Source organism: Apteryx rowi, unplaced genomic scaffold (assembly GCF_003343035.1).
Source record: "Apteryx rowi isolate R43461 unplaced genomic scaffold, aptRow1 scaffold_4, whole genome shotgun sequence".
In the NCBI taxonomy this organism is placed as follows: domain Eukaryota; kingdom Metazoa; phylum Chordata; class Aves; order Apterygiformes; family Apterygidae; genus Apteryx; species Apteryx rowi.
In genome coordinates, this window is record NW_020450529.1 from 1,036,859 (window position 1) to 1,051,215 (window position 14,357).

General features: G+C 40.0%; 1 protein-coding gene across 5 annotated transcripts in view; it reads left to right on the plus strand.

Moving 5' to 3' along the window:
• The window catches only part of RAD18 (RAD18, E3 ubiquitin protein ligase), a 70,954-nt gene extending 60,163 nt beyond the window's left edge, over positions 1–10,791 (plus strand). For 2 of the 5 annotated variants that reach the window (XM_026074905.1, XM_026074902.1), the window contains one exon: positions 10,559–10,791. In XM_026074905.1, the coding sequence (XP_025930690.1) occupies positions 10,559–10,658 (100 nt within the window). In that variant the 3' untranslated portion in view covers positions 10,659–10,791. The remainder of the gene's footprint in view (positions 1–10,558) is intronic. The other 3 variants (XM_026074908.1, XM_026074907.1, XM_026074903.1) reach the window with 3 other exon arrangements.
• Positions 10,792–14,357: the final 3,566 nt, after the last annotated feature.

The following is a 14,357-nucleotide window of genomic DNA, read 5'->3' on the forward strand; positions in this document are numbered from 1 at the left end:
TGAAGTCTTAAAGCACAAAAATATTATTATTCTAATTAAAATGAATGTAAACCAAAGTCGAATCCATTTTAAAACCCATTAAGTAATCAGTGTTGTGTCCTCAGTGTACAAGGAGATCAGTTTGGATAGGCCCATGGGTCTGCCAGAAGCTTCTTGCCTTGCAGGGAGCTTTGCCAAGGCTCAGGGCCCGCTGTCTCGTGTAGAGCAACAGCTAGGAGCTTCCACTTGCACGCGAACGGGCTGGTCACGTTTTAAGTACTTGCTGTGGGGTACCCAGGTTCTCTGCAGAAGATTCCAGGTACCACTGGATATCTCTCTCCACTTGTAGGTGTTGAGATCTTTCGAAAAACCTAACAGTGCCGTGCAGAGTTTGGAGAACTTCTGAATACCGTCTGAATTCTTAAAGGGAAAACTCTTAGATATGGAAAGCATGTCAAAGATCAGAACACGTTCATTTGTGACCTAGTTCAGTCTGTCTTCCTTTCAAGCTGTGTGGTGGAGAGATGTTTCTTCCACAGCCTTTAAAAATGTATCTGCTGTAAGAGAATTTAAAGCAATTGGACTTAAATGATCCTTGCTCTTCAGTAGTTACAATTATTAAAATAGATTATTTCCTTTTTCTTAGGGCAAAGAACATACCCCACTTTAATCAAAATTGTCTTTAACCCTTAATTTCCTGGAGAATACATGAGGTAGCCTCACATCACAAAGATGCTGTGTATTAACCAAGTTCATTTTAAGAAGACGTTTGATCYGCAACTCTGACAATTGAATCGTAGTTTTGAGATGAACGCATTTACTTAATCACTGGCTGGCTCCACAAACAAAGTGCTTTAGGCATTTCAACAAAGGCTTTTTTTTTTTGTGGTCTCTGCCTCCCATTCCCAGAGCTGACTTGGTATACCTGAACCCCTGTCAGTGTTTTCCATGAACCTCCTATATTGCTAGAGACCGTCTGTAACAGTTTTTATTAGTCTATGCTGTTGGCAATTTAACTTTTTTATAGCTCTACTGACAGACAAATGGTTTTAAATGGAAATTCAGAAACAGTTTAAAGTTTTAATCCTTCAAATATAAATTCCATTCCTGATCCTAGCATCTTTGTGCTGATGAGTGTTAATAGCTGAGGCATAAAAATTCAGATCACGTGTGACTTGCTTCTGAAAACAGTTATATATCTGAATAGTCCTGTTGACTTTAGTGGTTTTGCTGGTATATAAGATTATATGAATGCCAAAGACTTTGCAGGATCATGGCTTGATAAGCATTTAGTATTACACTGACACAGACCCGGCATTCAGCAATTACCTTATTAAACAAAACTCCAGGCAGCAATTGCTTGTTTAGGAAGTTGAATCCATTTTTTTGCCTTCACGTGACAATATCAGCCTGTTTTCAGGAGAAATAAGAATTTCTGAATCGTATTCTTGTGAACATATTTTGTAATCGATCAAAAGAGATTTTCAGTGAATGTTGTTCTTTTCCTCCTACACTCTCCACTTCAGGAGAGTAAGTTGAGCCCGTTTTCCGGGTTCAGAAACTTGCTCCCCCCTCGGAAGAGCCATCTACTCCGCACCGAACGGGGAAGCTGGCGGCTGCGAAGGAGGGGAACCCAGGCAGCAGAATGAGCACGTGTCCCTGCCGCCATCGCCGCCAGCTGCTGGGGTGGACAACGTACAGGGAAAACCAGCTGCAGAGGCAGCTTATAAGGCAAAAACGAAATTAATTTTTGCATAATTTTGAGGACCAAAACTCCTGTGTTTTAGGGGTTTGCAATACTTCCCCCCCACCCCAAGACTTCCAGGATGTGTGCGTTCTTGTCAGAAGGTGTTAGCTAACATCTAAAGCATTTAATTGATAGTCGAGACAAACCCACAGAGGTCTCAGATGAATAATAAAATATTTTTCTCTCCGAAGTTCTGCAGGTTCAATCATCTGTGTTCCTTGTAACTATAGTAAGTAAAAAATAGTATCAGACAGTGTTCAGAAACTCAAATGGGTCTTTGATGAATCACTAAGCTTCCAGTAGCTTGTCTCATGTTTTCATAAAATCCTATAAATGTGATGGTGGAAAGGAACTGTTGGGTGTTTATCTAATTTGTTCATACAAATTTCTAGTGTCTCCTAGTGTTATTTTGCTTAACTATCACCATCATGAAAAAGGGCTTTTTTTTCTTTTTTCTTTTTTTTTCTTTATGGGGAAAGTGAGCCACTGACATGTACAAACCTGGTAAAGAGAGAAGCAGAATTTTTGCACTTTGGAAGACTTACCATTTCTTTCCTTGGTGTACTCTTTTTTTTTTTTTTTTTTTTTTCTTGAGAAAACTAACACAGTTCCTTTAGCCTTTGCTTTTAAGTCATGTTCTCTAAACCTCGTCTCCTTTGGGGGCCTGGGGAGTGGTGAGGAAAGGCAATGTCCCATATGCGCGCTATTGCAGCTGAGGTGTTGCTGTAGCTGACCCTACTCAATAAATGCCACCTTTGTCCGAGTATAAAGTCTTACACTTGGCCAGGGAGGAGATTTGCCTGTGTGGCATCGGCATCCGTTGGTGTCTAGCGTGGAGTTTGCTGCTCGGAGTCGGAGAGCCTTTTCTGCAGCGCTCTTGGTTAGTCTGCTAAGACGTCTGCTTAGCGTGTTCCGGAGAAGTAAAACATGCTAAATGTCAGAAAAGGCTGGAGTGAAAAATGCATTGAATATTTCAGCTTTCTCTTTCGCAGATGCTTCTTGTTCTTTTGCATGACTAAAGGAATGGATAAATGTTTGCCTTTAGATGCTAAACTGCTAGTAGAGGTATTAAATAGGTATTAAATATTACCACACATTTTCAAAATGAGGAGACATGCACATCCTGTCGTCTTTGTAATCTGTCTTTGAGTCAGACAAACAGAAAGGAACTAAAGGAAATATTTCTGATTTTATATTTAAATATAGATGAAGGCTTTCTTATAAAGTGCCATAAACCAAATAGAATCTTCATGAAAATGCAGGCTGAGTGCACACTCGTGTGCTCGCTCATTTGTATGCACATGCTCTCTCTTTTTTTAAAATTTTTTTTAATACTGTTCTCATTCAAGACTTCTGATGAGGTTTTACACATGTTTTTAGTCACAAGCTCTACTATTTGCAATAGCTGGGACCGAGTGTAAAGCAGGATGTTGCAAACTTTCCTGAAATCAGTGAAGTGAATGACTGACTTAAAGCATGAACCAGCCAAGGCTTGTTTGCCCTTGCAGAGGCTCACCATGAGTACTCGCGGTTAATTAAGTCAGTATATATTCTTAAAGATTGATACGCTTTACCTCTATGAAGCTGGATCTTGATTCTACAAAGCTGGCCACAGGGCTGGCCTGAGTATAGGGATATTGCTGCGAACCAGGACAGTGACCCCGTAAAGATTGTCACTTGTATGTTTTTTAGTAATAGCAATATTCACCGAGTTCTCTCAGGAACGTTGTGAATTGCCCTAGTATCTGGGGGCTTTGAACTAGAGATATCATGGGTCAAACTAAATGAAAACTACTTGACTTTTGCGATACTATTAGGAGTTGAATCTCGTTTCTGTAAATGGTGTGGGGTGTTGCTGTAGTGCTATCGTAGTACAGTTCCTGTGCGTGTTGCCTGTTTTTTACCCTCAAAGTGAATATGGTTGCATTTCTTTTACAGTCTTTTTATTTCTAATTCTTTCCATTTCATAATCACTGGAGAATTTGTAAAGCTAACCAACTTTTTTTGTTTGTAAACTAAATTAAAAATTTATGGAAGCTGTCATCGCTGTCTTAGTTTTTTTTGTTATTTTTGTTTTTAGGTTTCTTAGATTCTTTTCGATTTTTTTCAGCTTTTTGCAATAGATGCCTTCCTAATACACAAGATGTACTCAGGAATATTGTTTACACAAGCAGATTCACATTTTTGCTATCTAATGCATTGAAAAGTTACTCAGCTTCACACTTTATAGCATCCCTAACAAAGATTCTCCATATTAATATATTCTGCACTGCTGATGAATTACAGCCCAAATTCTCTTTTGGCAGTGAGAGACACATTGAAGTTCAGGACCCTTTGGAGTTTGGTGTCTTTGCATTGGTGATATTTTTCCTTTACTCTGGTTTTAGAATCCTTTGAAATCATGGAGTCCCCTGTGCTGGTCTCCAATTCTGTCTCTTTACTTATCTTAAAATGTTATTTATGAAGAATTAGTTCTTTGCTTTATTTTGAAAGGTTTGGGAAGTGTGATAACTATAATTGAGCTGCATAAGGACAGTGAAACTGAGATGTCCTCGTGGCAACTAGAGTTGTGTAGCACTTGGGTATTCTGGCAAATTGTAAAGGCATCGCTATGTCTCGGCTTCGTAGGACTTGTCCCACAGCGTTCTCAGGGCTCCAGACTTGCGCAAGCGACTATAATTCATGTGAGCAGTCCCGGCTAAGACAAAAGGCATAGGATTTGCAGGGTGGGTCTTTAGACTGATTTTAATCAGTTATTTCCTAGAATAGGTTTCTGTAACCAGTATCTTTTCTGGCTTAGTGGTAGTTATAAAGCTTTAGATTACTAAAAGTTGTAATTACCTTTTCCCCACTTTTGCAGTTTCCGTTTTTTAATTTGCATGGAAAATAATTGAACAGATTCCTTATTGTTGATAGTTAATTTTATTTTCTAATGTTTGCGTTCTTTGTTAAATTTAGCAAAACAGAAGTAGAAAATATTCTGAGATATTTGCTTATATAACAAAATGTGGATTTAATAAAAGGACGGTACAGGCAGTGGCGTCTGTAAGGTCATCTATAAAGTGGTTGAAATACTTGTAAATAGAGGCAGGATAATATAAAATATGTATAGAAATAAAAATAAAAATTGGTTGTCCTCAAACACTTTGAAATTGAATTAATTTGTCGGTGTGATATTTGGTAAGAGATGAAGGCTGCTACAGAGTTTACGTGCCATCGTAAGCTACAGGGACATATGGAGACACTTTGAGATAATGTTCTGCAGATTTAAATAGGTAATCAAGCTTAGGCTTTTATTTACTGGAAGAGGGACAATGCTGGTTCAAGGCAGGGGATGCTATAGCGCAGTACATCGTTAGTTTAACGGGTCTGGCGGTGTTTGACGCCCCTGGGCTGCTGCCTGCTTCGCTGACCTGCTGGGCTGCTGCAAACACTGGCACCGGCCGCTGCCTGGATCTGTTCTCGTCTCGTGTGCCGGTGCTCCGTCTCCTTCCTCGTAATGCGCCTCGCCGGGGAGATTATTATATTAGCGACTGCTTATTATGAGATAGCTGCTGGAGTTTTGAAGGCCATAATTTAGTATGCCTTTCTACGGCAAATCTGACATCTTGTGCAGGCCGTCCTGCGTAGTGTCTTAGGCAGCGTGTAATAGAGTTGGATTTGTCATAGGATCTGTGAGATGACAGTAATCTGAAACGCATACAAAACCAGTATGAAGAAAATGATACTGAGAGACTCGAAGTGAATAGCAAATTATCTGAGCATTCATATTAGAAAATAAAATAGTTTAGCTGTGCTGCTATTTTGCTTGTCAGAAATGCTCAATAATACAGCAGGGAGGGAATTACCTATTCAGCTCTTCTGTGACCTGGAATACTGCACTTATTCTGGCCAAGCATTAAGAAAACTTAGGAAATTGCTGGAATCTGCAGAAGGATCGGTAAATATAGGAAGATGTGGAATTGACAAGCAAGTATTAAAAATGTTTGATTTGGAAAAAATAATTTGCTACGTAACTGAAAAGAAACAAAGTTGTTCACAAAATTTCCAAGAATTTACATTTAATCTTGCCCTGTCAAATGTTCTTTCTCTATAATAATTATATAATAATATTAGAATTAGTTTACTGAATATCAGAAATTACTTCTTAGCAGTTTTATGTCAACCAATACAAAGGACATATCAAACTAGACTCCAGAATTCATGAGTAGAGCAAGGCAGTTGTTCCCAAACTTCTCCAGTGTGCCAACTGTATTTGATAAGAAAAGCTCGACTATTGGGGGGGGAGGGGGGAAGGAGTGAAAAAAAGGAAAAAAAAAGTTAGTAAGAAACTCCCCTTTTCTCCAGCATTGCCTGTGTGCGCCATTTCTGCTCATTTATAACAGAATAATGTCTCTGGGCAACTGCAGCAATTAGTTTTAGGGAAAGAAACATTAAGAAAGTGTTCAGTGTATTTTTAGCTCCTCTTAATGCAATTAGGCACTGGAGAAAAGCTACTTTCATTGGTTTGTCAGGCTGGTTTTGCAATCAGTAAGTGCGTTGTGGACCATCAGGAGTTAATGATTTTTTTCATGCATTCATTCATTTGCCAGTGGCTGCTGCTAGGATTGATATCTTCTGACATTGTGGCCCAGAGAGTGGTTCTCATTTGTGGGAGGTTCAGTGTCAAGGCCGTAGCCTTCTGGTACCAGATGTCTGAAGCTAAAGTGTGCTCCATTTGGCTTGGAGAAACTGTAAGGTTGCTGTGGTGCCCCTGAGTTAGCAAAGCATCCCCGGGATGGGAAAAGCGAATGGGATTAGCGAAGTGATACGCTGAATCAGGCAAGCCGTCCACTCAGCTCAGGATCCTTTGTGCATTAGTGGCCAAAACCAGATGCTACGGAGAAAGACTAGTACGTCTCCTTTAGGGACTGTTTAACTCACGGAGAACGTGTTTCTCCAGTGTCATTCATCAGAGACTCAGTAGCGACCTAAGACCATGCAGGTTGATTCTCCTTCTCTGTCATACAAGTGCAGATTTGAAAGGAGATGGCAAATTCTTCTTGATCTAGAACTAAAGATACGGTTCACATGAAAGAGTCAGCTACAATAGATACAAACAGCAGTAACTCCCTCAGGTCTGATTGAAAATATCTGCCTTAGAGCTTGATTTAAAAGAAAAGAATCATTTGCCTCATGGCATTCATAAAACGTATGTGCATCCATTTATGCATACTTTCATAAGTTAACTTATATTTTAGTTCAGTATGGGACTGCCTTTGGCAATGCATTACTGTAATGAGATATTTTACAATACTCAGCCTTAGCATTTGCATTGAATTTAAATGAAGCAGATTTCTGAATTGTAGCAGAGAAAGAGGTAGCACATATATAAAGAGTTTCTGTTAACACCTAATTTCAGTAATTTTAAAGTCTTAGCTACTTCTAGCCTAAAATGAGTGGTCCTTTTCACGATATGAGTGCTGGTGATTGAAAGCAGGGAAGGGAGAGTAAAGCTGGAAGAGGAAGGCTTTCAACTTTGGTCTTGATACGTTATAGAAATGGCACTTGTAGGATTTGTGGCTTTGAGGACTGGAGGAGGGTTGGATAGGGTTACACATGCATAGCCTGTTTCTTCTGAGCTCTGCAGGTGGGTGAAATCTGATTATACTGCTGTCTCCAAAGGTACAGCCCAAATCCTGTTGCTTTGGGATTCGTGCTGATCCTCCTCGACGTGATTAATGATTTCATAGATGCTGGAGTTCTGTTCTCATTCTGATGCTGACTTGGGCTCTGAAATACAAGCTGTTCCTGTTGATCTGCTCCAGCGTACATCTTTCAGCAGTCGACAGAGACACTGACTTTGGCATTTGAGTGTTTCCATTGTTATTTTCAGTTGTGAATTCCCAGCTGAAGCCAAATGAATGGTCCCTGCGAGATGAATTCATCCTAGCTTGGTAGGAATGGTAAAAACAGAATGTATTTTTAATGAAATTTTAATTAGTAATAGCGATGGGTGGATGAGCAATATCACGTTAACACTACGTGGAATTTCAAGCTCTGAGGCCAAATGGTGGAAATTAGCTGCTTAATTTAAACGTGGCTAGTTTAACAACTTTTTTTTTTTTCTTTTAAAATTAACTCTATGGCTAAGGAGAAAACACTTCTTTGAGTTTCCATTGGAAAATTCCTTGTCCATAAATAAGAAGCGCCTCTGGCAAAGAGAAACTGTTTAAAGATGGAAGTCCCACATATTTTCCTTGTTGGGTAACTAACCAAAATCACTTGTCCTTTTTCTTAGTGGCTGTACCGCTGAGGATGACTCTTTTTCAAGTAGACATTTTCTGATAAAATGTCTTGGTTTTGTCAACAGTAATACTATTGTAGGACTCAAAATAGGCCTGGAAATTACCTAGTGTATTACAGTACACTATTATATAATAGTGATTATGTAATTATGTTAGGTAATAACAGAGATTCAACCTTCAGTGCAGGCTTTGTGCAAGAAATAGGAAATGTATTAATGATGCAAGTGTCTTTTTCTGTGTCTGTTGCTGCCATTTCTTAGTGTTCAAAACTGGTCCCTGGTGACAGGAGGAAGGGAAACTAGACTTTACTGCCTTATTTACCTGTACCTGAAGGACACGCTGTAGCCAGCAGCGAGCGGTGGATGAAGTCTTGGTTGCCCCAAGACTCTGTGTTCAGCTAATTTGTGACAGGCTGTGGAGTGGGAGCTAATACGTGTCTGATTGTCCCTGCTCTTCAGAAGGAGCAACAAGGTGAACAGGACAGTTCATGGATGCTGTCATTCTGAAACTCCACCGCTCCAAGGAGAACCAAAATTTGGGCTTTAATGTAAACGTTTTTTTTTAGAACTGAATAGGTTTCTGTTGCAGCTGGTATTTGCCTCAGTTCATCATTACACTTAGTTCCCAAATCTTCATTTTCAATCACTGTTGACATCTCCTTACCCTCTTCTTATATATAATATGTCATCACCTGAGGGGTAACTTTGAATTAGAATTTGAGTGTACCAGAAATTGGCTTTCAGCGTAACAGTAACTAAAGTTGCAGAGCTAGCTTTCAGGTTAGAATTGCGTGTTCTGCAATGTGATGTGTCTTCCACGTATCTATGGTAGACATCACTAATCCTTGCAGTAGCCCTTTGAAGCATTAATCCTGTTTTATTGCTAGTGACACTGAGGTTTAGAAGACAGGAAATTTGCAAGTTCAAGGGCACAATTCTCTGTCACACTGGTTATTTTGTCCCCAGTCTATTCTAGTTCCATATTTATCAGTACCTTTTAAAAATTGAAGCTTCCTGCTACCAGCATCATGGTACTGGTAACTGCTTAGCTAGCCAAGTTATAGAGTTGATTAGGGATTTGGGGGTGAAACATTTTTAATTTGATGGAAAATGCCATCTTGGGAAACCAAAAGGTTTTTTTGAGAATAAGGTTTGGATTTTCCAGGAATATATATTGGCTTCTGGATTTCTTCTCCGAACTAGGGAAGTGCCTTTCTTGGATAACAGGACAGTGGTTGGTGCCCCAGCCTGCAATGCTGGAGACCCAGACTGAAACTGTAGAGAAATCCCATTGCATTTTTAAATCAACAGGTGTTGGCGTAGCAGTTGGGTCTTCCTAGCACTGAAATGAGAATAGTACTTTAAATGTAGGATCCCTTGGCAGAAGCGAGAAATGGAGAATGCCCTCCCCTCCTTAGCTGGGTGGCGAGGGGATGTACCTGCGGCATGGGGGGACCCCGCTTGAAGTCCAGCGTAGGTTCTGAGATGGAACCAAAGCTTTTACCTGTCTCCTTTCCAAGTCCCTAAAATGCTGGCATATTTTTCTCCTTCCCTGTCTCTCTGTCCTGCAAATTTCCAAGCCAGTACATTCATCTCAGTGTAGAGGAGGAGATGGTAGAAATTTAAGATGTATTCATGGGCCGAGTAACAAGTATGTTGGCAGAACTGCATTAAATGCAATGGAATTATTCTTGTTTGAGCCAGGGGAGGAATGGTCACTGACTCCTTGGAGTACATTTGTGTTTCAAGCATGCGTTTGAGCCTCTTGCTGGACTGTGGACCTAGCATTATCTATATTTCTTGTATTGCAACTTTTCATGCAAATGACTTTTTTTTTTCCTAATTGAAAGCCTTTAGGCATGCCAATGAACGTAACAATATAGTCAGACTTAAGTTCTGTATAGGAAAAATTTGGCTTAACCAATTTGATGTCAGAGTCTCAGGCACTGGTGTTGTCCACTCAAAGGAAAGTAATGAATAGAAAGCAAACTTGATAACTGGGGGGAAACACTTCAAGGATTAAGCCAAATGGCTGCTGTTCAGTCCTTTGTGTTAAGTATATGTAATCTGGCATTGCTGACCCTGAATATTACATAACCAGAGCTATGATGATGGCCACCAGGAGACTGGTTCCAGCCAGGAAAGCTAAAATATTATTATTTTTTTAATAAACACATAAAACTGTACATTTTCTGGTGTTTCCTTTAATCTAGGACAAAGCATGTTTGTAGTTAAAGATGGAGGTACTTATTTCATGTACCTATCAAAATTAGTGAAGAGATTGTTCTGATAGCTGATATTTCCAGGAGTTTTTACCTGTAGAGAGAAATGAGGTGTAAGGTGATCTGTTTTCCAACTTCTTTTCATGCCCAGGAAGCAGATGGGAAGATGGAGCAATATTTCTTTTCATCACCACCAGTAACACATACATGTTAAATGTATTTGTGTGTATGCCTGCATAATTCTTACAGTGCTTTAATATAGCCTTCAATACTAGCCACAATTAGAGCATCTTTAAAACCGTATTTTCTTTTTCTCTTTTTCAGCAGCATGGCAGATCTGCGAGTTAACAAAAGGAAGTTCCGTCGGTCCAGAATGCTGGAAAACGATCAACTGCTTCCTAAGAGTAAGCGGAAGAAGAGCTAGTGTCGCAGTGGTGTGAAGTTTAAAACCGTGCAGAAGGCTTAAAGCTGCGCAACGCTTCTTACTTGCTTCCTCTTTTTCCAATGTATCCGAGCACTTAATAAAGCGCTGAAACTTTGCACAGTTGTCATTCAAACTGCCTTAAAAATCACTGGATTAGTGCACTGACATGTTTTGTTGACAGCACTGTGGGCCATTCAACTTCAAGATTGGGCATGAAATACTGGAATTCCGTAGAGACCTTTGGCTGCTTTCCCCGGGTGTCCGCACCGCAGCAGAGGGAGATGGTTCCCCACCTCGCGCCCGCTCCTGCTCGTATCGGCAGAAACTCGCTCTACCCGCGTGAGCGAGTCGGGGGCGAGCGCCCTGCCTGGTAGGGTCCCGCGGGCGGTGGGGAGCCAGGCCCGGCGGGGCGGCTTTGCCCCGCGTGCTGGGGCCAGCGCGGCACCTCGGGCCCGCTGTGCCCTGCGCAGGACTGCTCCTAACACCCGCGAGGACACGGGCTGGCACGTTGCCTTGAGACCCGTCGTCCTGCTGAAGTAGAGTAGAAATCCAGGGAAGTTCCTCCTCTTGTCGTCACTTTCCGATACGGCAGGTGGGTTCTGCCTAGTTTCCTAATTCAATTTGGAAGCCTAATTTCCTGCCGGTTTCAACGGGAAGTTAGGTGCAGAAATACTTCTGAGGCTCTGGCTGTATGTGACTATGAAAATCCTTGCTTTTTTGAGATGATAAGCATGTGTATCTGAGGAGTGATATGTTTGTTTGGTTCTGAGTAATTTGACTTTTACAAGTGGAATAAATCATACTTCAAATTATCTTAGTTCTACAGGAATATGCTGGTTTTGAATATTATTGTAAACTTTTTCATTAGTATGTGAAAGAGAATAAATATTGACTTCCATTTTTAGGTCTATAGTGCAGTTCACAGCAATTAATACCAGAGAGATTTATATTTTGTGCAGTTGTGTAACAGTCAGTATGTCTGAACTTCATGGTGAGTAAGGCAGTTTCCATCTGCTGTTGAGCATTTTCTTTTGGCGGCTTTTATCGATGTGCTTTACATTTGAGTTAGCAAGACTTCATTTTCTGTAATAAGATAATAGTCACTGTCATATGCAGAAAATAGCCTCAGAAAACTCAAATATTATTAGAACTTAAAAAATGGGATCTAACTCTAAGTAGGAATGTGAATATACCTTTAATAAAATTTGAAGAGGCACAGTTTTTTTTGACCTAAGCCACCAATTGTGCTTATGTGAAGGTCTGAATCTGATGAAATGCTAGTGTATTACAGTTCAGGATTAGTCACAAATATCATTCATTTTTTAAATGGTGCAGTAGCAGGCGTTTGAAATTACAGAATTGCTGTTTTGGTTTCAAAGTGCGATTACAAACAAGCACTGTGGAATATAAGGCTGAGACCTCTCAGCACAACTTACTCATTATGGAATGACCGACTTGGTAAAGGTCAAATCGGAAGTGGTAATCCAGCGGCTGCTAACCATATGAGGTCTTCAGCTCTGCTGAATCAGCAGGGAAAATTAGGATGCTGCAATACTTATTTAACTGGGTGCTTTCTTTTTTATTACCAGTGAATGGATTATGCATATAACTTTATCAATAGCAGATACTTTTTGCTTAGCTTTGGAACCAGATGCCACTCATAAAGCTAAACTTGTAGTTAGTGGCAATAAATGCTGATGTAAGTGAGATGAAAATGTATTTCAATAGCCAGTAAGAATAAATAGTCTAATGTATTAAGTAAGTTTGGGCTAGGATGTACTTAGAAAAATCAATACGGAAGGCGAATAAAAAAAAAAGGCATAAAATGYCAAGTTACGAAAGGGCTAGTGCAAGGCTTCGTGAACTTTTCCCCAGGGTGGCTGGAGGTTGGCTGCTCAAGTTTGTCATTTCCAATTGAGGACTCATGAAGGATGGGTGAAGTATTAGAAATCTGCAAAAGGTAATTATGGCGTCTGTGGTTAAAAAGCAAAGAGATTTTGGAAAATTCTAGTGGTGTTAGCTTAACATCAATTATTAAAAACAAAACAAAACAAAACAAAATGCTAGAAGAGATAATCAACTGTTTGTAATCATGCAGAACAGAGCAAGATGAGAAGTGGCTTATGTGGATTTGTCAGGAACAAACCGTGCTAAATCATGTAAGGATAAGGCAAGGAACAAGGAAGAAGAGAGCCAAGAAGCCTGAGTTTGGGAGGGAGGATTAAATGATCTGGGGTTATTTTTGCTAAGGAAGAGAAGACTAAACAGGCGTGGTAAGTTTCCAGGAAAGAGAAATAATCTGTTCAGTTTGACTCGGACAGAAAGGCAGTAGTTACATTGCAGTAAGGAAAACTCAGTTCCCTTAAGGACAAGGAAGCACTGGAATAGATTGCTTTCAAAGTGCCTATGGTGAGAGGTATTTAAGAGAAGCACCTCTTAAGAGTGAGATGTTTTGGATGATCTCACGCTGGGACAAACTGACCTTGTGAGTTCCTTTCCAGCTCTGTGATTCTTTGTTTCTGTGTTAATGCAGGGGGCTCTCGGTTTTTGGTTCTCAGTTGACAGCCGTTGATGTTAAGCTGTCCCCTTCTGCCAAATTGTAGACAATACTGTAATCAAAGATGTAGAAAAGTCTTGTTCTGTTGCAATGTGTTTTATGCCTCAATAAAAGACAACTGCTTAGTAATAAAGCAGCATTAACTTAGCTTCATTTTCTTTTTTCTAGGCCTGTTGGTATGGTATTAATTCTAGAATGACTGCCCTGTGGGAGGAACTTAGCAAACCAACAGGTGTTGAACAGCCCAGCAGATCTCGGTCTAATCTGGCATTCAACACTGGTAGTCACTCAGGTAGTTGTTCTGATGTTTGAGCAGTTGAGGTCTCAGTCTGCTTTTGGGTTGTAAATAGCCGGTGTATAATTCTGAAATTCGTGCTGACTTCAAAATATCTCACTTGCGTTCAAAAAATGCAAGAAAAGCTATTGCTCTTGAAGCTATAATCTTGAACGTATAAAAAGTCTTAAGCTTTGGATATTTCTGTTTTCCTTCTGTTTATTCAATCAAATTGTTATTTCTCTAAGAAAAAAGATGTTTGATCCTTCTTTGGTATTTGTTTCTGAGGATTCTTTTTCTATGAGCCTGGGCACAATGTGAAGAAACATTAAACTTTATAACCATTTTTTAATCTTTTGCAAATGTTCTGAATTTAAACCCTTCTGTTGTCAGTTGCAGTGAACCGCAATAGTGTTATGTTGACTCTGTGGCTGACTTTCCCCAAAGAGCTCTTTTCAGATCAAATGCAAAACAAAATGTTTATTTCATGTGTGTATTTACTTCATTGTCTGCAAATATAAGCCTCAGATGTTTACTTTTTATATTGATTTTGGCATTTAAAGCTGACATTGCTTGCATCATCAGTATAGCTATTGGGCTGATGCCCGTGGTGTGCTGTATAGTGCTGGGTTCCAAATCTGAAAATTGCACCTACAACTGCATACAAGACAACTGGAGATCACCTTTGGGGATTCTCAGATATGATGAAGCAAGTCTCTTTGACTTTGGTTTTGCTCCCTTAGATCATTTTGGTTACAGCATGGGCCAAGGCAGCAACTGAGTCCAGCCACTGACTGTTAGTAATTGTTTTTCCAGGGTAATAACGCATTCCAGGCTATGTTGAAATAAAGATGCTCTGAGGTCAAGG